Here is a 23,324-nt window from a genome sequence, read left to right as displayed (position 1 = left end):
ACTCTGTCTCAAAAAAAAAAAAAAAAGAAAGTATAAACAGACCTTGTACAGCCTTCCAAAAGTAGGACCAAGTGTTAGTATCTCAGCTTTTGTTTGCTTCGTTTTTAATTTTTTTTAAGAGACGAGGGTTCGCTGTGTTTCCCAGGCTGGTCTTGAACTCCTGGGCTCAAAGAAACAACCTGGCTCTGCCTTCCAAGTAGCTGGGACTATAGGCATACATTACTGTGCCTGGCATTTGTTTGCTTCCTTTGTAACTCTTTAAATTTCATTGCAATTACAGTTTGCAGTTATTTTATTTATCAGTTTACTGGCTAAATTTTTGTGTTTCCCCAGTAGACTGAAGGGTTCTTGAGGACAGGAACTGTGTCACTTTTGGTCTTGACTGTTTCCTTCAATAGTCGTTGAGCAAATATTTGTTGAATAATGCATCAGCAGATGACTGAATTTAACTGCGAAAACCGTTGTTTTTTCGTAGTTCTGGCCCTTGTAGGTGAGTCTTTGGTAAGCAGTGTTGAGGGAGGGTCTTCTCAGTCCAGAAACCACAGGAAGCTGCACGGTGGAGGAGTAGGAACCAGTGGAAGGCACACCTGTGTTAGAATGAGGACACCAACAGGGTTTCATGGAGCTTTGTGTTTTGAATAATGTCTGTTTGTTTTTTATGTGTAGTGAATGATGCTACACTCTGGGTGGACTTTGCCTAAGTTTCATAAATATTTAATTGGCTTTTTCAGGAGAATAAAGGCAGCCCCGTTGATGACTGAAAATGACAAAGCATCCACCTAACAGACGAGGAATCAGCTTTGAAGTGGGAGCCCAGTTGGAAGCCCGGGACCGTTTAAAAAACTGGTACTTTTACCTTTTTCTGTTAATTAAAGCCCTTTAGTAAAGGATTTTTGCCAGCACTGATAGAGTGGTAGCTTAGGCTTTTTTTGTGGTGTTTTTCTACTCCCTGACTCTTGGAAGATGGGAGGAAACGTCAGTCTTTCCTCTTTGCTGCAGGGATCCCAGTGTCAGGGTGACTGTCCTGTAACCCCCTGTTGATATTTGTTTCCCCCTTTTGCCTGTTCATCTGAAAGAGTTCTGGGAAAAAGAAGCAGGAATGGCTACAGGGAAGGGAAGAGTTAATAGTGGCAGCTCTCTTGCTCTTGGCTGCCTGTCTGAAAAAAGAGGAAAGATCAGGGATGGAATAGTGAAAAAAAAGGGGTTCGATTGGAGCAGCTCACATGTTGTGAACACCCCATCCTGTTTTCTGGGCATGATGTTGTATGTTTAAATACAGACATCACATAAGGGCACACTGTCAGGGTGATTAGGTTCAGAAGCTGAGGGGTTATAGTCCCAACTGTGTCAATGACTTGTGACCTCTGGCTGGTAATTAGCTGCTTTGTGCATTAGCTTATCTGTAAATGTGGGTATTGGTAATATTGACCTCATAGGGTTATTCTGAGAATCAAATGATAGAATATGTAGGGAAAGACCTTATAGACTGTGAAGTGATTGTTGTGGTTGAGGGCATCCTAGAATTTGTTGGTGCTCAAGGTGAGGGTGGGGTTTTCAGAACTTATACCTCTTTAAGTGTTGTTTTTTTTTTAGACAGAGACTCGCTCTGTCACCCAGGCAGATCTTGGCTCACTGCAGCCTCCGCCTCCCAGGTTCAAGCAGTTCTCGTGCCTAAGCCTTCTGAGTAGCTGGTATTGCAGATGTGTGCCACCATGCCTGGCTAATTCCTTTTTGAGTTAAAGAAGGAAGAGTTTAACCCTTTTTGAGATTCTTTCAAAATAGATTGATCAGCTCTTCAGGTGTAGGAAGATAATACAGGAGAAGAGAGGCATGGAAGCAGTTGGTATAGAAAACTGTCTTTGCTATTAGAATTAGGTACACTTGGCTGGGCGTGGTGGCTCATGCCTGTAATCCCAACACTTTGGGAGGCCGAGGTGAGTGGATCACCTGAGGTCTGGAGTTCGAGACCAGCCTGGCTAAAGTGGTGAAACCCCGTTTCTACTAAAAATACAAAAAATTAGCCAGGCATGGTGGTGCATGCCTGTAATCCCAGCTTCTTGGGAGGCTGAGCCAGGAGAATTGCTTGAACCCAGGAGGTGGAGGTTGCAGTGAGCCAAGATTGCGCCACTGCACTCCAGCCTGGGCAACAGAGTGAGACTCGGTCTCAAAAAAATAAAAATAAAAAAGAATTAGGTACACTTGGCCAGTCGTGGTGGCTCACGCCTATAATCCCAGCACTTTAGGAGGCTGAGGTGGGCAGATCACGAGGTCAGGAGTTCAAGACCAGCCTGGCCAACATAGTGAAACCCCGTCTTTACTAAAAATATAAAAAGTAGCCAGGCATGGTGGTGTACGCTTGTAGTCCTAGCTACTCAGGAGGCTGAGGCAGGAGAATCACTTGAACCTGGGAGGTGGAGGCTGCAGTGAGCCAAGATTGCGCCACTGCACTCCAGGCTGGAGCCTGGGTGAATGAGCGAGACTCTGTCTCAAAAAAAAAAAAAAGAAAAAAGAAAAAATAATTAGGTAATTAGGTACACTTTCAACACAGTTGTTTTTGGGCTTTTTTTTTTTTTTTTCGAGACGAGTCTTGCTCTTTCATTCAGGCTGGTGTGCAGTGGTGTGATCTCGGCTCACTGCAGTCCTTGCCTCCTGGGTTCAAGCAATTCCTCTGCCTCAGCCTCCTGAGTAGCTGAGATTACAGGCAAGCACCATGATGCCCTGCCAATTTTTTGTATTTTTAGTAGAGACGGGGTTTCACCATGTTGGCCAGGCTGGTCTCCAACTCCTGACCTCAGATGATCTGCCCGTCTTGGCCTCCCAAAGTGCTGGGATTACAGGCGTGAGCCACCAAGCCCGGCCTGTTTTTGGGCTATTTGTATTATCTATAATTATTTCCTTTTTTGGTTTCAGTATATATATGTGTGTGTGTGTATATATATATATGTCTATATTATATACCGTGTATATATATATTATATAAGTAGTATCATACAGCTTGTTTTTTTCTGTATCTTTGTTTTTTATATTCAGTATGTTTTTGTGGTTTGCCCATACTTAACTCTGCACCCACCTTGCCCACCCCTGAGATAGGGTCTTACTCTATTGCTCAGGCTGGAGTGTAATGGCACAATCATAGTTCACTGTGGCCTCCAACTCCTGGGCTCAAGTGATCCTCCTGCCTTAGCCCTCCATGTATCTGGGACTACATCTCAACTTCTGTATAGAGTTTTATTGTATGAATATACCACATTTTGTTTATCTAGTCCCCTACTAATGGACATTTGTTTGTTTCTTTGTTTATTTGTGATAGCATCTAGCTCTGTCACCCAGGCTGGAGTGTGGTGGCACAATCTTGGCTCATTGCAACATCCGCCTCCTGGGTTCAAGTAGTTCTCCTGCCTCAGCCCCCCGAGTAGCTGGGATAACAGGTGCCCACCACCTTGCCTGGCTAATTTATGGTTTTTTTGTCGCTTTTTTTTTTTTTTTTTGAGACGGAGTCTCGCTCAGTCGCCCAGGCTGGAGTGCAGTGGCTCCATCTCTGCTCACTGCAAGCTCTGCCTTCTGGGTTCACGCCATTCTCCTGCCTCAGCCTCCCGAGTAGCTGGGATTACAGGCACCTACCACCATGCCCAGCTATTTTTTTTTGTATTTTTTTAGTAGAGACGGGGTTTCACTGTGTTAGCCAGGATGGTTGCGATCTCCTGACCTCATGATCCACCCTCCTCAGCCTCCCAAAGTGCTGGGATTACAGGCATGAGCCACTGCGCCCGGCCTAATTTATGTATCTTTAGTGGAGACGGGGTTTCACCATTTTGGCCAGGCTGGTCTCAAATTTGTGACCTCAGGTGATCCACCCACCTCGGCCTCCCAAATTGCTGGGATTACAGGTGTGGGCCACCACTCCTGGCCCATTTATTTATTTTTTATTTTTTATTGTATTTTTTTTTAATGGGTGCTTAAATTCCAGTTTTTCACCTGAGACACAGTGCTGCTGTGAATGTCTCTTTGTGCACATACACAGACTTTTACTTGGGCAGTGGCTTTTGACCACAACCTACAGTAAGAAATGTATTTTAAATCCAGTGTGGTACTCACCCATATGTACATAAAAATTTATTTTTATTTTGTTTTTATTATTATTTTTTTGAAATGATGTTGAGACAGCATCTCACTTTGTTGCCCAGGCTGTAATGTAGGGGCATGGTCTTGGCTCGCTGCAATCTCCACCTCCCAGGTTCAAGCGATTCTCGTGCCTCAGCCTCCTGAGTATGTGGATTATAGGTGTGCACCACCATGCCTGGCTATTTTTTTTTTATTTATTTCTAGTAGAGCCAGCGTTTCACCATGTTGGCCAGGCTGGTGAAACTGGTCAAACTCCTGACCTCAGGCGATCCGCCCAACCTGTGCCGGGACCACAGGCCAGATCCACGGCACCCGGCCTATTTTTATTTTTCGAGACAAGGTCTCACTCTGTTGCTCAGGTTGGATTGTGGTGGTGGGAACAGAGCTCATTGCAGCTTTGACCTCCCTTGGCTTAAGCAGTCCTCCTGCTTCAGCTGGGACCACAGGCACATGCCACCATGCCTGATTAATTAATTAATTATTTATTTTTTTTGAGACGGAGTCTTGCTCTGTCGCCCAGGCTGGAGTGCAGTGGCACAATCTCGGCTCACTGCAAGCTCCACCTCCCGGGTTCACGCCATTCTCCTGCCTCAGCTTCCTGGCTAATTTTTTGTAATTTTAGTAGAGACGGGGTTTCACTGTGTTAGCCAGGATTGACCTCGTGATCTGCCTGCCTTGGCCTCCCAAAGTGCTGGGATTATAGGCGTGAGCCACTGTGCCCGGCCACATGCCTGATTAATTTTTAAATTTTTAGTAGAGATGAGGTCTCACTATGTTGCCAAGGCTAGTCTCGAATTCCTGGGCTCAGGTGATCCTCCTGCCTTGGCCTCCCAAAATGCTGGGGTTACAGGCATGAGTCACCATACCTGACCTACATAAATTTAACTGAAACACAAATTTTATGAAGTAGTATTTAACCTTAATGCATGCATTATACTCTGGTATTTTTTTCTGTTCTTTTTTTTCGTTTGGGACAGAGTCTTGCTCTGTCGCCCAGTCTGGAGTGCAGTGGCACGGTCTCGGCTCACTGCAACCTCTGCCTCCTGGGTTCAAGCGATTCTCCTGCCTCAGCCTCCCGAGTAGGTGGGACTACAGGCGCCCGCCACTACACCCAGCTAATTTTTGTATTTTTAGTAGAGACAGGGTTTCACTGTGTTGGCCAGGATGGTCTCGAACTCCTGACCTTGTGATTTGCCCTCCTCGGCTTCCCAAAGTGCTGGGATTACAAGCGTGAGCCACCATGCCTGGCCTTTTTTTTTTTTTTTTTTTTTTTTGATACGTCTCACTCTGTTGCCTAGGCTGGAGTGTAGCAGTGCAGTTACAACTCATTGCAGCCTTGACTTCCAGGCTCAGGTGATCCTCTCACCTCAGCCTTCTGAGCAGATGGGACTACCAGCACATACCATCATGCTAGGCAAATTTTTTGTATTTTTTTTTTTTTTTTCTTGAGACGGAGTCTCGCTGTCGCCCAGGCTGGAGTGCAGTGGCGCAATCTCGGCTCACTGCAGGCTCCGTCCCCAGGATTCACGCCATTCTCCTGCCTCAGCCTCCTGAGTAGCTGGGACTACAGGTGCCCGCCACCTTGCCCGGCTAATTTTTTGTATTTTTAGTAGAGACAGGGTTTCACTGTGTTAGCCAGGATGGTCTCGATCTCCTGACCTCGTGATCTGCCCGCCTCGGCCTCCCAAAGTACTGGGATTACAGTCATGAGCCACTGCGCCCGGCCTAATTTTTTGTATTTTTAGTAGAGATGAGGTTTCACTATGTTGGCCAAGCTGGTCTTGAACTCCTGACCTCAAGTGTTTCAACCTGCCTCGGCTTTCCAAAGTGCAGGGATTATAAGCGTGAGTCACCATGCCCGGCACATATTTAGGTTTTTAATCCACTTGAAATTCATTTTATGTATAGTATGAACTTGTATCTAATTATTATTTTTTAATTCAATGAATAACCAGTTGCTCCAATATCAAGTTTAGGACAGTCCATTCTTTCCCCATTGACCTGCAATACCACTTGTATGTATTAAGCCTCATATTTACATAGGCCTGTTCTCAGCTCTTTAGTCTATTCCATTGATTTATGTTTACTCCTGTGCTTATAATAACACATTATTTAATTGATATTGCTTTAACATAACCCTTGATATGTGGTAAGACAGGTTTTATTTTATTTGTTGTATTCTTAGACCTTTACTCTTTTTTTTTTTTTGAGACAGAATCTTGCTCAGTCGCCCAGCCTGGAGTGCAGTGGCGTGATCTTGGCTCACTGCAAGCTCCACCTCCCGGGTTCACGCCATTCTCCTGCCTCAGCCTCCCGGGTAGCTGGCTACAGGTGCCCGCCACCACGCCTGGCTAATTTTTTGTATTTTTAGTAGAGACGGAGTTTCACTGTGTTAGCCAGGATAGTCTTGATCTCCTGACCTCGTGATCTGCCCGCCTTGGCCTCCCAAAGTGCTGGGATTACGGGCGTGAACCACCGCACCCGGTCAACCTTTACTCTTTAATGTGGATTTTTATAGTAGTGTTGAGTTTCTTGAAAAGTGTTTTTGGAGTTTTGAAATAAATTGTATTTAATTGGTATCTTGATAAAAAGTTTTCATTCATGAAAATATATCTTTATACTTATTCATATTTTACTTTATGAACTTTAGTGTTGTTTTATAATTTCTATAAAGATTTTGCATATTATCTATTAGATTTATTCCTAAGTACTGTCTAGTTTTTGTTGCTTCTGTGAATGGATCTTTTTTTTTTTTTTTTTTTTGAGATGAAGTGTTGCTCTGTCACCCAGGCTGAAGTGCAGTAGAGCGATTTGGGCTCACTGCAACCTCTGCCTCCCAGGCTCAAGCAGTTCTCCCTGCCTCAGCCTCCCGAGTAGCTGGGATTACAGACGCCCACCACCATGCCTGGAATTTTTGTATGTTTTAGTAGAGATGGGGTTTTGCCATTTTGGCCAGGCTGGTCTTGAATTCCTGACCTCAGGTGATCTGCTCACCTCGGCCTCCTAAAGTGCTGGGATAACAGGCATGAGCCACTGCACCTGGCCGGATCTTTTTATATATATTTTTTCTCTTTGGTTATTGCTGGGATGAAGGAATATTGTTGTTAACCAAATTCAGTATATGGATTTTATATAGTTCGAAAACAAAAGCAGACTGCTTAAAAAAGATTTATAACATTTATGAGATTGTTGGAAGTTTGAACATTGATTGGTTATTTGATATTAAAGAATCATTGTTAACATTTTAGATGTGGAAATGATATTGTAATTTTGTTTTTTAAGAGTTCTTATTTCTTAGAGATTATATACCTACACTTATGAATAAAATGATATGTTGTGATTTGCTTCAAGATAATATGAAGATTCTGCGATTATATGCAGTAGGAAGAAAAAGGAGATAATATGAAGGGGGAAAAGGGTGGGAAGATAGAGGAAGCAAAAGCGGCCATGTGTAATGGGTACATGAGTCTTTATCGCTATTGAGTCTTGTATCTGGTTTTACACAGAAACCTTTTTCCATTTTCATGTTCATTTTAATGGTTCTTTTGGATTTTCTACATAGACCATCATGTATCTGCAAACAACTATTTTGCCTCTTCCTTTCCAATCTTCTGCTTCTCATTTCTTTTGCTTTCTTCCTTCCTTTTTTTCTTTCCTTCCCATTTTCCCTTCTGTGTTCATTGACTAGGATCATAGCAGCAAGATGTTAAATGATAGTGATGATAGCAGCCTTCCATAGTTTGTTGTTTGACTTTAACAGGAACACATCTGAGATTTCACCATTAAGTATGATGTTTATCATAGGATCATGGTAGATGTGTTTAATCAGATTAAAGAAGTTCGTGCCTATTCCTTGTTTGCTGGAAGTTTTTTTTTTTCAGCCTGAGTAATGTTGAATTTAATGCTTTCGGGCATGTAATTAATTGACCATTCGTATTTTCCCCTTTAATCTTTATTTATTTATTTTTATTTTTATTTTTTGAGACGGAGTCTCGCCCTGTCGCCCAGGCTGGAGTGCAGCGGCCCATCTCGGCTCACTGCAAGCTCCGACTCCTGGGTTCGCGCCATTCTCCTGCCTCAGCCTCCCAAGTAACAGGCGCCTGCCACCATGCCTGGCTATTTTTCTCTATTTTTAGTAGAGACGGGGCTTCACCATGTTGGCCAGGATGGTCTCGATCTCCTGACCTCGTGATCTGCCTGCCTCGGCCTCCCAAAGTGCTGGGACCACAGGAGTGAGCCACCACGCCCAGCCTAATCTTTATTTTTTAAAATTTTGCTTCCCCTTTATTAGTATGGTATATGACATTAACAGATTTTGTAACGTTGAACAATTCTTGCTTGTATTCCTGGATAAGCATTTTAGGTCATTTATATAATAAATTATTAGATTTAGTTTACTAATCTTTTATTTGGGATTTTGATATCCATGTTCATTATACTTTTGGTTTTTGATCTCTTCTTGTGCCGTCTGTATCCAGTTTTAGTGTGGTATTATTATACTAGTCTTAGAAAATGAGGAGGGTGGTTTTTCCCATTATTTTCTGGAACAGTTTTTTTTTTTTTTTGATACGGAGTCTTGCTCTGTCGCGCAGGCTGGAGTGCAGTGGCATGATCTTGGCTCACTGCAGCCTCCGTCTCCCGGGTTCAAGTGATTCTCCTGCCTCAGCCTCCTGAGTAGCTGGGACTACAAGGGCCCACCACCATGCCCGGCTAATTTTTATATTTTTAATAGAGACGGGGTTTTACCATATTGGCCAGGCTGGTCTTGAACTCATGACCTCAGGTGATCCGCCTGCCTTGGCCTCCCAAAGTGCTGGGATTACAGGGGTGAGCCAGTGCGCCCAGCCCAGTTTTTTTTTTTTTTTTTTTTGAGATGGAGTCTCGCTCTTTCGCCCAGGCCGGAGTGCAGTGGCGCTATTTCGGCTCGCTGCAAACTCCGCCTCCCGGGTTCAAGTGATTCTCCTGCCTCAGCCTCCTGAGTAGCTGGGACTACAGGCACCTGCCACCACGCCCAGCTAATTTTTTGTTTAGTAGAGACGGGGTTTCACCGTGTTAGCCAGGATGGTCTCGATCTCCTGACCTCGTGATCCGCCCGCCTCTGCCTCCCAAAGTGCTGGGAATACAGGCGTGAGCCACTGCACTCGGCGGGTTTTGGAGTTTAAAAAAAAAAAAAAAAAACTTTATTGAGTAATATCTTACATATAATTTCAAGGATTTCAAGACCAGCCTGGACAATATAATAAGACCCTGTCTCAAAAAAAAAAAAAATTCTGGGCATGGTGGTACATGCCTATAGTCCCAGTTACTTGGGAGGCTGAGGCAGGAGGACTGCTTGAGCCCAGGAGTTTGAGGTTGCAGTGAGCTGCAATTGTGCTGATAGCCGCAGGTGGCAGTCAAATGCCTAGGCAGATAGGCACAGTTCCCTGGTGAAACCTGACTGTCAAACTAAGGACAGTTAGTTTGTTTGTTTATTTATTTATTTTTTGAGACGGAGTTTTGCTCTTGTCGCCTAGGCTGGAGTGCAGTGGCGCGATCTCAGCTCACTGCAACCTCCGCCTCCTGAGTTCAAGCGATTCTCCTGCCTCAGCCTCCCAAGTAGCTGGGACTACAGGCAGGTGCCACCATGCCCAGCTAACTTTTGTATTTCTAGTAGAAACAAGGTTTCACTATGTTGGCCAGACTGGTCTCAAACTCGTGACCTCAGGTGATCTGCCCGCCTTGGCCCCCCAAAGTGCTGGGATTATAGGCATGAGCCACTGTGCCTGGCCTCCAAGGACAGTTTAAAGCCTGAAAGCCAAGCTACAAGTCCTGGGTAAATCCGTGGACTGGATTGAGAACCTCTCTCCCAGTTTGGCAAGGTTTCCTCGGATTGATCCCCACCCTTCACCTGTTTTACATGTACTTACCCTTCCCTGATTGGTTTTTTACACTGTCATGCCCACCTTTGAGTGATGCCTTTGTTTTAGCCTTTTTGGCATACGCACAAAGCAGTCAGCATGCGTTCCCCATTCTGAACCCATAAAAGCCCTGCCACACTGAGAGGGAGACTACCCGTCTTCAGGTGGGAGAGTACCCTCACGTGGGTGCTCTTATGAGCCTCATTTTAGCAGTAAGAAAAAGGAGGCTCAGAGAGATGAAGTTATTTGCCCGAGGTCACACAGTGGTAGGACTAGGGTTTGAATCAAAGTAGACTGGGTTCATAGCATTTTTGTAATAACCAAATTTCTCCAGAGTGTCTGAATGTTCCTGACTCCTAAATCAAAAAACAAAACAAAACAAAACACTGGAAAATGCATTCTGATCATGTTCACCTGATTTCCTAATCTAGAGTACTGGACATTTAATTGTTTGGTGAAATCTTTGACTTTGAATGCTTTGCCAAAAACAATGGAGAGTTTGTTTTATTATCTCTAGACTGAAAGTGGTTATGTTTTTACCCTGATAAGTGATTTGTTTACATTATAGTAGGTAGTATTGCTGCAAGGTACAGCCATATTCTTTGTGTGTGTCTGTGTCTCTGTGTGTGTGTATGTGTGTATTTTCAGTCCATCGAAATGAAATGTGTGGGAATTAGGTTCCACTTTTATTTTTATTTTTATTTTTTTGAGACAGAGTCTTGCTCTGTCACCAGGCTGGAGTGCAATGGCGTGATCTCGGCCCACTGCAACCTCCGCCTCCAGGGTTCAAGTGATTCTCCTGCCTCAGCCTCCTGAGTAGCTGGGACTACAGGTGTGTGCCACCACGCCCAGCTAATTTTTGTATTTTTAATAGACATGGGGTTTCACTATGTTGGCCAGGATGATCTTTTTTTTTTTTTTTTTTTTTTTTTTTTTGAGACAGAGTCTTGCTCTGTCGCCCAGGCTGGGGTGCAGTGGCGTGATCTCGGCTCACTGCAAGCTCCGCCTCCTGGGTTCATGCCATTCTCCTGCCTCAGCCTCCCAAGTAGCTGGGACTACAGACGCCCGCCACCATGCCCGGCTAATTTTTTGTGTTTTTAGTAGAGACGGGGTTTCAGTGTGTTAGCCAGGATGGTCTCAATCTCCTGACCTTGTGATCCACCTGCCTCGGCCTCCCAAAGTGCTAGGATTACAGGCGTGAGCCACCGCGCCTGGCCGGCCAGGATGATCTTGATCTCTTGACTTCATGATCTGTCCGCCTTGGCCTCCCAAAGTGCTAGGATTACAGGCGTGAGCCACCGCGCCTGGCCGGCCAGGATGATCTTGATCTCTTGACTTCATGATCTGTCCGCCTTGGCCTCCCAAAGTGCTGGGATTACAGGTGTGAGCCACCGCGTTGGGCTAGGGCTCACTTTTTAATTGCTTATTTCCTTGTGATTTTTTGCCTCTGAATCCTTGAATTATTTGTTCTTAGTTTTGGGCCCTAAAGAAACTAAGTCCCAGCTTTTTTTTTTTTTTTTTTTTTTTTTTTGAGATGGAGTTTTGCTTTTGTTGCCTAGGCTGGAGGGCAATGGCACAATCTCAGCTCACTGCAACCTCTGCCTCCCTGGTACAAGCGATTCTTCTGTCTCAGCCTCCTAAGCAGCTCGGATTACATGCATGCGCCACCACACTCAGCTAATTTTTTTTGTATTTAGTAGGGACAGGGTTTCGCCATGTTAGGCTGGTTGTGAATTCCTGACCTCAGGTGATCCACCTGCCTCGGCCTCCCAAAGTGCTGGGATTACAGGCATGTGTCACCGTGCCCAGACCAGTCCCTGCTTTTTATTTATTTATTTATTTTTATTTTTTTATTTTTTTGAGACGGAGTCTCGCTCTGTCTCCCAGGCTGGAGTGCAGTGGCTCAATCTCTGCTCACTGCAAGCTCTGTTTCCCGGGTTCCCGCCATTCTCCTGCCTCAGCCTCCCGAGTAGCTGGGACTACAGGCACCCGCCACCACACCCGGCTAATTTTTTTGTATTTTTTAGTAGAGACAGGGTTTCACCGTGTTAGCCAGGATGGTCTCGATCTCCTGACCTCGTGATCCGCCCGCCTCAGCCTCCCAAAGTGCTAGGATTACAGGCGTGAGCCACTGTGCCCAGCCCTGCCTTCCCTATTTACTTCCTGCATTTTATAGATGAACTAAAATCTGAGAGGCTGCAGTTTCCGCGTAGTGATGCTTGGTGGATAGAATAGAATCTGCTTGCTCTGCTGCCTTCGCCTTCTTCCTGTCATCTGTCAGGAGTGTGCCATCTGTTCCAAGCAGTAGGCTGGCCTTCCCTGTTCTTGCTCCAAACACAACGAAAAAGCTCTTTCTGTCTGTTGCTTTCCTGACACTCTGGTACCTTTCCACTACTGTGTTTCCATTTAAGTTGATCATAGTTTATTTCCATTTCTTGTACAGAAGATTTAAAAATCTGAGTTTCATAATGTCCTTAGATCATTTTTGGTTTCTTTTTCATTAGGGTTATTTGTACTGATCACATCTAGTTTCTGGTTCATACCTCTTTACTTCTTACACCATCTGTGTGTGTGTGTGTTTTTTTTTTAAGCAATCTTTTCTGAGCTTTCCACAAACGTGTATTGAATGCTGTGAGTCAGGTGGTACACTAGGTGCTATGAAATGAAGGAAAATAAGTACTTCAAGATGTTCAGAGACAAGTCAAGTATTTGGCTTTGGTTTTTAGTATTGATAGCCAAGGGTTGTTAATCATGTATTCTAATGCTTATATCTTTGCTAGTGACTCACATTTATTGAGTGATTTACTCTGTGCCAGGCACAAATCTAAAGGCTTTATATGTTATACCTCCTTTAATCCTCAAGATGCTATGAAGGGGGTACTTTTATTCTATTTTATATCTGAGGAAATAGAAGCAGAAAGCAGTTAAGTTTCCCAGTGCTATGTAGCTGTTAATGGTGAATTTAGGATTTGAGTCTAGCTAGGCTGGCTTCTGAGCATGCTCGGGTGTGGCTTTGATCCCCACGTGTTCAGTAACTAGAATAAAGTCCCTGAAATTAAATATATTATGAGGAGATATTTACTCTGTACAAAGTTCGTTTACAAAAAACCCTGGGGGAGAATAGTTAATTTCATATGTGGGAATTTCAGAAGGCTTCAGAAAGATGATTTTTGATGCCAAGTCATTCATTCAATGCTAGATGCTGGAGAAATGGTGATTAGGACAGACGTAGTCCCTGATCTTTAGGAGCTGACATTCCAGTGGAGGTGGATAGAACATAAACCAGCAGACTGATATATATAGATAATGTTAGGTGGTGATAAATGCGAGAAAGTGGAATAAGTACTTTTTTTGTGTGTGTGAGATGGAGTATCGCTCTGTCGCCCAGGCTGGAGTGCAGGGGCATGATCTTGGCTCACTACAAGCTCCTCCTCCCGGGTTCACACCATTCTCCTGCCTCAGCCTCCCAAGTAGCTGGGACTACTGGCGCCTGCCACCACGCCTGGCTAATTTTTTGTATTTTTTAGAAGAAATGGGGTTTCACTCTGTTAGGCAGGATAGTCTCGATCTCCTGACCTCGTGATCTGCCCGCCTCGGCCTCCCAAAGTGTTGGGATTACTGGTGTGAGCCGTTGCTCCTGGCCAGAATAAGTACTTTCAAGTGGGTAGAGAGTGCCTCTATGTGTGTATGTGTTTTGCTTTTTTTATATAGAGGGTGAACAGAGGAGATCTCTCTGGCAGAGAGACATTTAAATAGAGTCCTAAAGTAAGTGAGGGAGTGAGTCATGTTAGTATCCAGAGGAGAGAGGGTTGCAGACAGAGGCAGCCAAGGCACAAGCCCTGGTGTAGGAACAAGCAGGGCATTCAAGCAATAATAGGTAGGAACACGTGGCTGAGAGGGTAGAGAGTGAGAGGCCAGAGGTAGGAGTTGAGCCCAGAAAGATCAGCAGGGGCCAGATCGGCCATAATAAGGAGTTTGGACTTTATTCTAAATGTGATAGTAAGTCATTGAAAGGTCTTAAACAGGGAATCAGTGTTTTCTGATTTCAGGTATTAAAAGTGGTTGTGGGCCAGGTGCGGTGGCTCGCACCTGTAATCCCAGCAGTTTGGGAGGCCGAGGTGGGTGGATCATTTGAGGCCAGGAGTTTGAGACCAGCCTGGCCGACATGTACTAAAAATACAAAAAATTAGCCTGGTGTGTTGGTGGGCGCCTGTAATCCCAGGTACTCGAGAGGCTGAGGCAGGAGAATTGCTTGAACCTGGGAGGCGGAGACTGCAGTGAGCTGAGATTGCGCCACTGCATTCCAGTCTAGGCAACAAGAGCGAAACTCTGTCTCAAAAAAAAAAAAAAAAAAAAAAAAGCGGCTGTGAGCCTGGGCAACATAGCAAAACGCCATCTCTACCAAAAATACAAAAAAAAAAAAAAAAAGCCAGGCATGGTGGTGTGTACCCGTGGTCCCAGCTACTTGGGAGGTTGAGGTGGGAGAATCACTTGAACCTGAGGGGCAGAGGTTGCAGTGAGCTGAGATGGTGCCACTTCACTCCATCCCAGGTGACAGAGCCAGACCCTGTCTCAAAAAAACAAAGTCACTGTGGTTATTGTTTATAGAATATGCTGTAGGCAGCCATGGGCAGAAACAAGAAGAGCAAGGATCTTTTGTATTAGTCCATATGAAAGATGATAGTTGTTTGAACTAAAAAGCAGTGGGGTAGACTTCAGCAGAACCAGGTTCTAGGGAGACAATAAGCAGTTTGGTTTTGGGCATGTTAAATATATGAGATTCCTTTGAGATGACTAAGTGGAGATGTTGAATGGATAGTTGAATAACTGAGTCAGATGTTCAAGTGTGAGCCCTGGGTTAGAGATAGACATCTGGGAGTTGGGCTGAGTGTGGTGGCTCACTCCTGTAATCCCAGGACTTTGGGAGGCCAAGACGGAAGATTGCTTGAATCCCGAGATCGAGACCAACCTGTGCAACATAGTGAGACTCTGTCTCACAACACATATATACACAAAAAACCCAAGAAACCTAGCTGGGCATGGTGGTGTGAGCTTGTGGTCCCAGCTACTGGGGAGGCTGAGGTAGGAGGATCACTTGAGCCAGGGAGGTCAAGGCTGCAGTGAGCTATGATTGTGCTACTATACTGTATGATTGTGCCTGGGTAACAGAGCAAGACCCTGTTTCCAAAAAAAAAAAGTAAAGGAATTTGGGAGTTGGTAATGAGTAAGTGGGATTAAAAAATTAGACTATATTTTAGAGCAGTTTTAGGTTCACAGCAAAATTGAGCAGAAAGTGCAGAGTTCTGGCTGGGCACAGTGGTTTATGCCTGTAATTCCAGCACTTTGGGAGGCTGAGGTGGGAGGATTGCTTGAGCCCAGGAGTTTGAGACCAGCCTGGACACCCTTGCAAGATCCTGTCTCTACAAAAAATAAAACAAATTAGCTGGGGTAGGGGGTGGCTTGCACCTGTAGTCCTAGCTACTTGGGAGGCTGAGGTGGGAGGATCACATGAGCCCAGGAGTTTGAGGCTGCAGTGAGCCATGATTATGCCACTGCATGCCAGCTTGGGTCACAGAGCAAGACACTGCTTCTAAAAAAATTAAAAAAAAAAAAAAAAAAGAATGTATCGAGTTCCCTTATTCCTGTGTTCTCCCTCCAGCCTCCCCCACTTTCAACATCCTGCACCACAGTGGTACATTTATTACAGTTGATGAACCAATATTGACACCTCAGTACCACCCAAAGACCATAGTTTACATTAAGGTTTGCTGCTGGTGTTGTATTGTTTATGGATTTTGACAAATGTATAACGTCTACGTGTATGTTACACATTTATCAAAATCCATATGTGTACGTTATACATTCGTCAAAATCCATAAAAGCTACAAAAGTACAAAAAAGGTACAATATTCATAAAAAGACAACTTGATGCTCAAAAAGTTTCGGATTTTGGATGTTTGGATTTGAGATGCTCAACCCATAGTCAAATTCGCTCTTTTTCAGAATACAGTTGAGTTTTGCCAAATTCGACAGTTCACGCAAGCCCCACCACAATCAAGATATAGGCCGGGAATGGTGGCTCATGCCTGTAATCCCAGCACCTTGGGAGGCCAAGGTGGGAGGATTGCTTGAGCCCAGGAGTTCAAGACAAGCCTAGGCAACATAATGGGACTTTGTCTCTCAAAAAAAAAAAAAAAATCATAATAAAAGTAATAATAATAGCTGGGTGTTGTGGTGTGTGTCTATAGTTTTAGCTACTCAGGAGGCTGGGGTGGGAGGAAGATTGCTTGAGCCCAGGAGGTCAAGGCTGCAGCAAGCTGTGATTGCACCGCTGCACTCCAACTCCAGCCTGTGTGATAGAGCGAGACCCTGTCTCAAAAAAAAAAAAAAAAAAAAAGGGGTGAAGAAAGAAAAGATATAAAGCACTTTTGTTACCCACAGAATTTCCTCATGTCCGTTTGTAATCATCCTCTCCTGGCACCTCCAGCTCCTGTCACCCACTGATCTGTCCTTTGTCTATACAGTTTTGCGTTTTCCATAGAGTGTTATAATGGAATTATTCAGTACATAGCCTTTTGGATTTGGCTTCTTAAGCTTAGCATAATGCATTTGAGACTCTCCCGTATTTTTGCATGAGCAAAATAAAGGGTTGTTGCTTTTAGAACCAAGTAGTAAGTAAGTATTCCATTGGATGGATATACCACAGCTTATCTCTTTATGTGTTCAAAGACATATGGATTGTTTCCAGTTTTGGGTTAATACGAATAAACATTTGTATCTAGGTTTTTGTGAGAATATAAGTTATTATTTCTCTTGGATAAATACCAGCGAGTTGGATTGCTGGGTCATGTAAGTATATATTTAACCAAGTGAGAAACCGCCAAACTTTTCCGGAGTCTCTGTACCATTTTGTATTTCCACCAGGGAGAATTCCAGTTGCTCTGCATTGTTGCCAGCACTTGGTGGGATTCTTTTTTTCCCTCCTTTTTTTTTATTAACTGTTTTAAAAAATTGAGATATGATTTACATATTATAAAATTCACCCTTTTAGGCTGGGCGTCGTGGCTCATGCCTGTAATCCAAGCACTTTGGGAGGCTGAGGTGGGCGTATCACAAGGTCAAGAGATCGAGACCATCCTGGCCAACATGGTGAAACCTTGTCTCTACTAAAAATACAAAAATTAGCTGGGTGTGGTGGCACACGCCTGTAGTCCCAGCTACTCGGGAGGCAGAGACAGGAAAATCGCTTGAACCCGGGCGGCAGAGGTTGCAGTGAGCTAAGATCGTGCCGTTGCACTCTAGCCTGGTGACAGAGTGAGACTCTGTCTCAAAAAAAAAAAAAAAATTTTACCATTTCAAAGCATACAATTCGATAATTCAATGGTTTTCAGTGTATTTACAAAGTTGTACAATTGTCACCACTATCTAATTCCAGAATTCTCATTATCCCAAAAAGAAACCTCATACACATTAGCAGTCAGACCCTATTTCCTCCCTGCCCTTCCCAGCCCTAGGCAAACACGAATTTACTTTCCCTCTATATATATGCCTGTTCTGGACATGTCATAGATACGGAGTCATACAGTAGGTGACTAGCTGCTTTCACTTAGCATGCTGTTTTCAAGATTCATCTATGTTGTACGTTATTCCTTTTTGTGGATGAATAATTCCATTATATGAATATACCATATTTTGTTTTCTCATTCATCAGTTGATGGGTATTTACAGTGTTTCCTCTTTTTGGGTATTATGAGTACACATTTGTGTGGACGTATTATTTTACATCATATGGGTATATACCTAAGATAGAATTGTTGGATCATATGGTAATTCTATTTAACCTTTTGAGGAATTGCTAAATTGTTTTTCATAGTAGCTGCACCATTTTACACTCCCACCAGCAATGGGAATCCTGTTTGTTTTTATTTTGAAGAGATGGGAGTCTTGGTATTGGCCCAGATTGGACTCAAACTCCTGGGCTCAAGTGATTGTCCTGCCTCAGGCCTCCTGGATAGTTGGGACTGCAGGTGCATACCACTGTGCCCAGCTATTTTTTACATTCAATAAGAAGTAAAATTGTCAGCTGAGACTGAGATCAGGACGGGGAGGGCTTAGGTTTGAGGAAAGAAGATAAGGTATGAAATATTTAGGAGTTTGCACTCCCTCCTCAGTCTCCGCTTTACTCAGTAGCTAATGACAGGCCTCAAGCTCCTGGCCTCAAGTTATCCTCCTGCCTCGGCCTCCCAAAGCATTGGGGTTACAAGTGTAAGCTACCATGACTGGCTAAAAACTTTTTTGATATTAATTTTCCTGGCTCCTTACAGGTATAAGACATTGAATTAATAAGAGTGCAAAATTGCTACTCTATAATTAGGTTAATTATTTTTAGAGAGGGGGGTCTTGCTTTGTTGCCCAGGCTAGGGTACAGTGGCTATTTACGAGTGCCATGAAAGCACACTACAGCCTTCAATTCTTTGGCTCAAGCAGCTCTCTTGCCTCAGCCTCCTGTGTAGTTGGGACTATAGGCATGCACTATAGCACCCAGCTCTTACACTTTTATTTTAAAAATATTTTTTGTTGAGTTTTAATTTATAGTAGAGTGTATAAACCCTAAGTGTGTAGCTTGATGAACGTTTACATATGTATACACTTCTGTAGCCACCACCCAAATCAAGATGTGGACCACTATGGGCGCTCCAAAAGCTTTTTTGTCCCTCTCCTACCCCCAAAGAGAATTACTGTTTAATACCTGTTTGCAGATATGCATTTTATGTATGTATGTATGTGTGTTTGAGACAGAGTTTTGCTCTTGTCCCCCAGGCTGGATGGCAGTGGCACGATCTTGGCTTACTGCAACCTCTGCCTCCTGGGTTCAAGTGATTCTCCTGCCTCAGCCTCCTGAGTAGCTCGGATTACAGGTGCCCACCACCACACTTGACTAATTTTTGTATTTTTAGTAGAGATGGGGTTTTGCCTTGTTGGCCAGGCCGGGCTCGAACTCTTGACCCCAGGTGATCTGCCCCCCTCGGCCTCCCAAAGTGCTGGGAGTACAGGCATGAGCCACTGCACCTGGCCTAGACATGCATTTAAAGTGAGACCCATCAGCATGTTGAGTGTTTTCTCTAGCCACATTTAGCTGTCTGGGTACAGGAATGGAGAATGTGGAGTCTGAAATAACCAGGGTTGGGTGGCAGTTGTGATGAGGAAGAGCGTCGCCAGTAATTTGAGGGCATATGCAAGGAAGTGAAATTAAAGAATGAGAAGATTTCCAGGAAGAGAGTGGCAGGGGGAGAAGGCAGAAGGAATAACATCAGCAAAAATATTCAGGGCTTGAAAGAACTTGGTGTGTTCTGAGAATCCAGAGAGGTAACAGGAGTGGTGGGAGATTGAACTGAAGAGTGAGAATTTAAGCAGGAGAGAAACGTGTTTTGATCCTTCTTAGTAACAGAAAATTGGCAGTGTTCATTCTGTCATAAGATATTTGCTGAGTGGCTCTGTATCAGGCATTCTGCTGGGTACTGATAGAGGGGGTTTAGGGGTCATCTGTACATACTGACTGTTCAGTTGTTGCTGGTAAGAAATGATTGAGATAGAGAGGAAAGATGAATTTAAGACCTTTCTTATATCAGATGTTGATTAATGGAAGTGGTGAAGGGGTAGGGAAAGAGTTAAGGCATTCAAAACAGCAGTTTTTCTGCAGTTTAATAGTTAGCCTTTTGTTTTTTACTAAATATATCTTCCATCCCCATCTCCTCTCCAGCAAAGGCTGGTGATGGCTTAGAATGTTCCTTTTGTGCATAGAAGTATTTTGCTTCTGGTGTGTGCCCTGAGCCAGGAATAGAGGCAAGCTCTGATTCTTTTTTTTTTGAGACAGAATTTCACTCTTGTCACCCAGGCTGGAGTGCAATGGTACGATTTCGGCTCACCGCAACCTCTGCCTCCTGGGTTCAAGTGATTCTCCTGCCTCAGCCTCCCAAGTAGCTGGGATTGCAGGCATGCGCCACCATGTCTGGGTAGTTTTCTGATTCTTGAAGTAAAATGAGTACTGTATGTTTGCAGACACACTGTTTATATAGCAAAGAATCTGGAAGCAGTCTGAATGCTCAACCTCTGGGTGAAAGTCAAGTCAAATTCTGGGCTAGCCACCAGTTAAGCCGACTATTAGATGGCTAAGACAAAAGACACCCATGTGGATGTGGTCACTACAGGAATGTTTACATGTGGAGTCCAGTTAAGAGCAGAAGGCTCATAGCTGGGTGCGGTGGCTCATGCCTGTAATCCCAGCACTTTGGGAGGCTGAGGCGGGCGGATCATGAGGTCAGGAGATCGAGACCATCCTGGCTAACACGATGAAACCCTGTCTCTATTAAAAATACAAAAAATTAGCCGGTCGTGGTGGCGGGCGCCTGTAGTCCACCTACTTGGGAGGCTGAGGCAGGAGAATGGTGTGAACCGGGGAGGCGGAGCTGGCAGTGAGCCGAGATGGCGTCACTGCACTCCAGCCTGGGCGACAGAGCGAGACTCCATCTCAGGAAAACAAAAAAAAAAAAAAAAAAAAAAGAGCAGAAGGCTCTTCACCGGGTTTAGAGTTAGATGTAGATATTGATCTTGATCGTGCCTCTTCCTAGTCATTCTCTTTGAGGCTCCATTTCCACAAATGTAAAAAGGGGGCAGTAATAATAATGACTCCTTAAGTCTTCATGGCATGATCAAGTGAAATACCTTAGATAAAGATAGTTTACAAACCCTAGAGTAAGCTACACTCATTAGTTTTATTTATTTATTTATTTATTTATTTATTTATTTCTGAGACTTTCGCTCTTGTTGCCTAGGCTGGAGTGCAATGGCATGATCTCGGCCCACCGCAACCTCCGCCTCCCGGGTTCAAGCAATTCTCCTGCCTCAGCCTCCCGAGTAGCTGGGATTACAGGCATGCGCCACCATGCCCGGCTAATTTTGTATTTTTAGTAGAGACAGGGTTTCTCCATTTTAGTCAGGCTGGTCTCGAACTCCAGGCTTCAGGTGATCCGCCTGCCTCGGCTTCTCAAAGTGCTGGGATTATAGGCGTGAGCCACCGCGCCCAGCCTCATTAGTTATTAATAGCCATGTGGGTGAACACTGATGAGTTGTAGTGGGAATTCAGAAGGAAATTGTCATCCTTTCTGTTTTTTTCTCCCCCGCCCCATGATGTTTCTTTAGTTAGTATTTCTGGTATGTAGCGGGGAACAAGACAGATTCCTGCCAAGCACTGTCTGGCTGCTCTAGTTTAAGCACGTACACGGTGTGTAGTATTAGGCAGCTTAATTTTACACAGATGCAGCAAGACTCTGAGCGGCAAGCCTTCCTGGGGCTTAAGGTCATATAGTGCAGACATGTCAACACTTTCCCTGAATTAGACCTGCACTGTTCTCTGCCTTCTGGCCGTGCACATGGAGTCATGCCACCAGTGGCAGTGCTTCACTGTCTTACAGCCCTCTCCCTCCCTTGGTGGAGCCCTAGGACATGTTGGCTTATCTTGTAGCTTAGAGCAGTGTTTCTGAAACCTGAAAACATGAGGACTGGCACCTCTAACCTATAAACTATCGATAGACTCCATTTCTAGATACCAAAGCAGTCTAGCAAAATGCTACTTTGTTAGCTACTTAGTGCTGTGTAACACATTTTCTCAAAATTTAGTGGCCTAAAATAATAAACATTTATTATTCTCTAGGTGTCTATGGGCCAGGAATTCAGGAGCGGCGTAATGGGGGGCCGAGGGGGTTTCTGGCCCAGGATCTCATAAAGGCTGCATCCAAGGGAGCTCACTCACGGGGCTGGCAAGTTGGTGCTGGTTCCTGACAGGTAGCCTCAGTTCCTTGTCATGTGAACCTCTCCGTAGACATCTAGAATGTTCTCACGATGTAACACCTGACTTACCCTAGAATAGGGAATCAGAGAGTGCAGGGCAGAAGCAGCAGTGCTTTGTGTACATGCTTGTGGTAAAATACATATAACATAAAATTTAGTATTTTAATCATTTTTAGGTGTACAGTACAGTTCTGTAGTGTTAAATACATTCATACTGTTCTGCAACCATTACCACCATCCTTCTCCAAAATATTTTCTTTCTTTCTTTTTTCTTTCTCTTTTTTTTTTTTTGGTGACAGATTCTCACTCTTTTGCCAGGCTGGAGTGCAGTGATGCGATCTCAGCTCACTACAGCTTCTGCCTCCCAGTGATTCTCATGCCTCAGCCTCCCGAGTAGCTGGGATTATAGGCTTGTGCCACCACGCCTGGCTAATTTTTGTATTTTTAGTAGAGATAATGTTTCACCATGTTGGCCATGGCTGGTCTGAAACTCCCGACCTTAGGTGATCCACCTGCCTCAGCCTCCCAAAGTGCTGGGATTACAGGCATGAGCCACTGAGCCTGACCTAAAATTTTTCATGGTGAGATAAAATCTTACTATGTTGTTTATGTTGGTTTCAAACTCCTGGCCTTAGCCGTGCGCCATGGCTCATGCCTATAATCCCAGTACTTTGGGAGGCTGAGGCAGGCATATTGCAGCCTCAAGCCCAAGATTTTTTCTTTTTCTTTTGTTTTTTTGAGATGGAGTTTTGCTCTGTCACCTAGGCTGGAGTGCAGTGGTACAATCTCAGCTCACTGCAACCTCTGCCTCCTGGGTTCAAGCAGTTCTCCTGCCTCAGCCTCCCAAGTAGCTGGGACTATAGGCTCACGCTGCCATGCCTGGCTAATTTTTTGTATTTTAGTAGAGACGGGGTTTCACCGTGTTGCCAGGCTGGTCTCGAACTCCCGAGTTCAGGCAGTCCACCTGTCTCGGACTGTAATCCCAGAGTGCTAGGATTACAGGTGTGAGCCACTGTGCCGGGCCCGATTTTTTCATCTCTCCAAACTGAAACCCTGTATCTCTTAATCAACAACTGCCCCCTCCCTTCTCCCCTTAGCTCCTGGTAACCTCTGTTCTGCTTTCATTAATCTGGCTACTCTAGATAACTCAGATGAATGGAATCATGCAGTATTTGTCCTTCAAGTGGCTTATTTCACTTAGCATAAGTCCTCAAGGTTCATCTGTGTTGTAGCATGTATTAGAGTTTTACTCCTTTTTAAGGCTGAATAATATTCTATTGTATGGATATACCACATTTTATCTATTCATGTGTTAGACACTTGGGTGGCTTTTTGACTACTGGGTTGTCTTTTGACTGTTGTGAGTAATGCTGTGTGAATTCTGGAATACAGACATCTGTTTGAGTCCTTGTGTTCAGTGTTTTTGGATATATACCCAGAAGTGGAATTGCTGCAGTG

The 23,324-nt window shown here is 44.3% G+C and overlaps 1 protein-coding gene across 1 annotated transcript in view; it reads left to right on the top strand.

The window, feature by feature from the left end:
• PHF20 (PHD finger protein 20) overlaps positions 1-23,324 on the top strand; it is a 177,071-nt gene that overhangs the window by 34,232 nt on the left and 119,515 nt on the right. The window contains exon 2 of the mRNA XM_030826717.1: positions 732-846. Coding sequence (XP_030682577.1) covers positions 764-846 — 83 coding nt within the window. The 5' untranslated portion in view covers positions 732-763. The remainder of the gene's footprint in view (positions 1-731; positions 847-23,324) is intronic.

This window comes from Nomascus leucogenys, chromosome 13 (assembly GCF_006542625.1).
Source record: "Nomascus leucogenys isolate Asia chromosome 13, Asia_NLE_v1, whole genome shotgun sequence".
In the NCBI taxonomy this organism is placed as follows: Eukaryota; Metazoa; Chordata; class Mammalia; order Primates; family Hylobatidae; genus Nomascus; species Nomascus leucogenys.
This window is presented reverse-complemented; position numbering and strand designations above follow the sequence as displayed.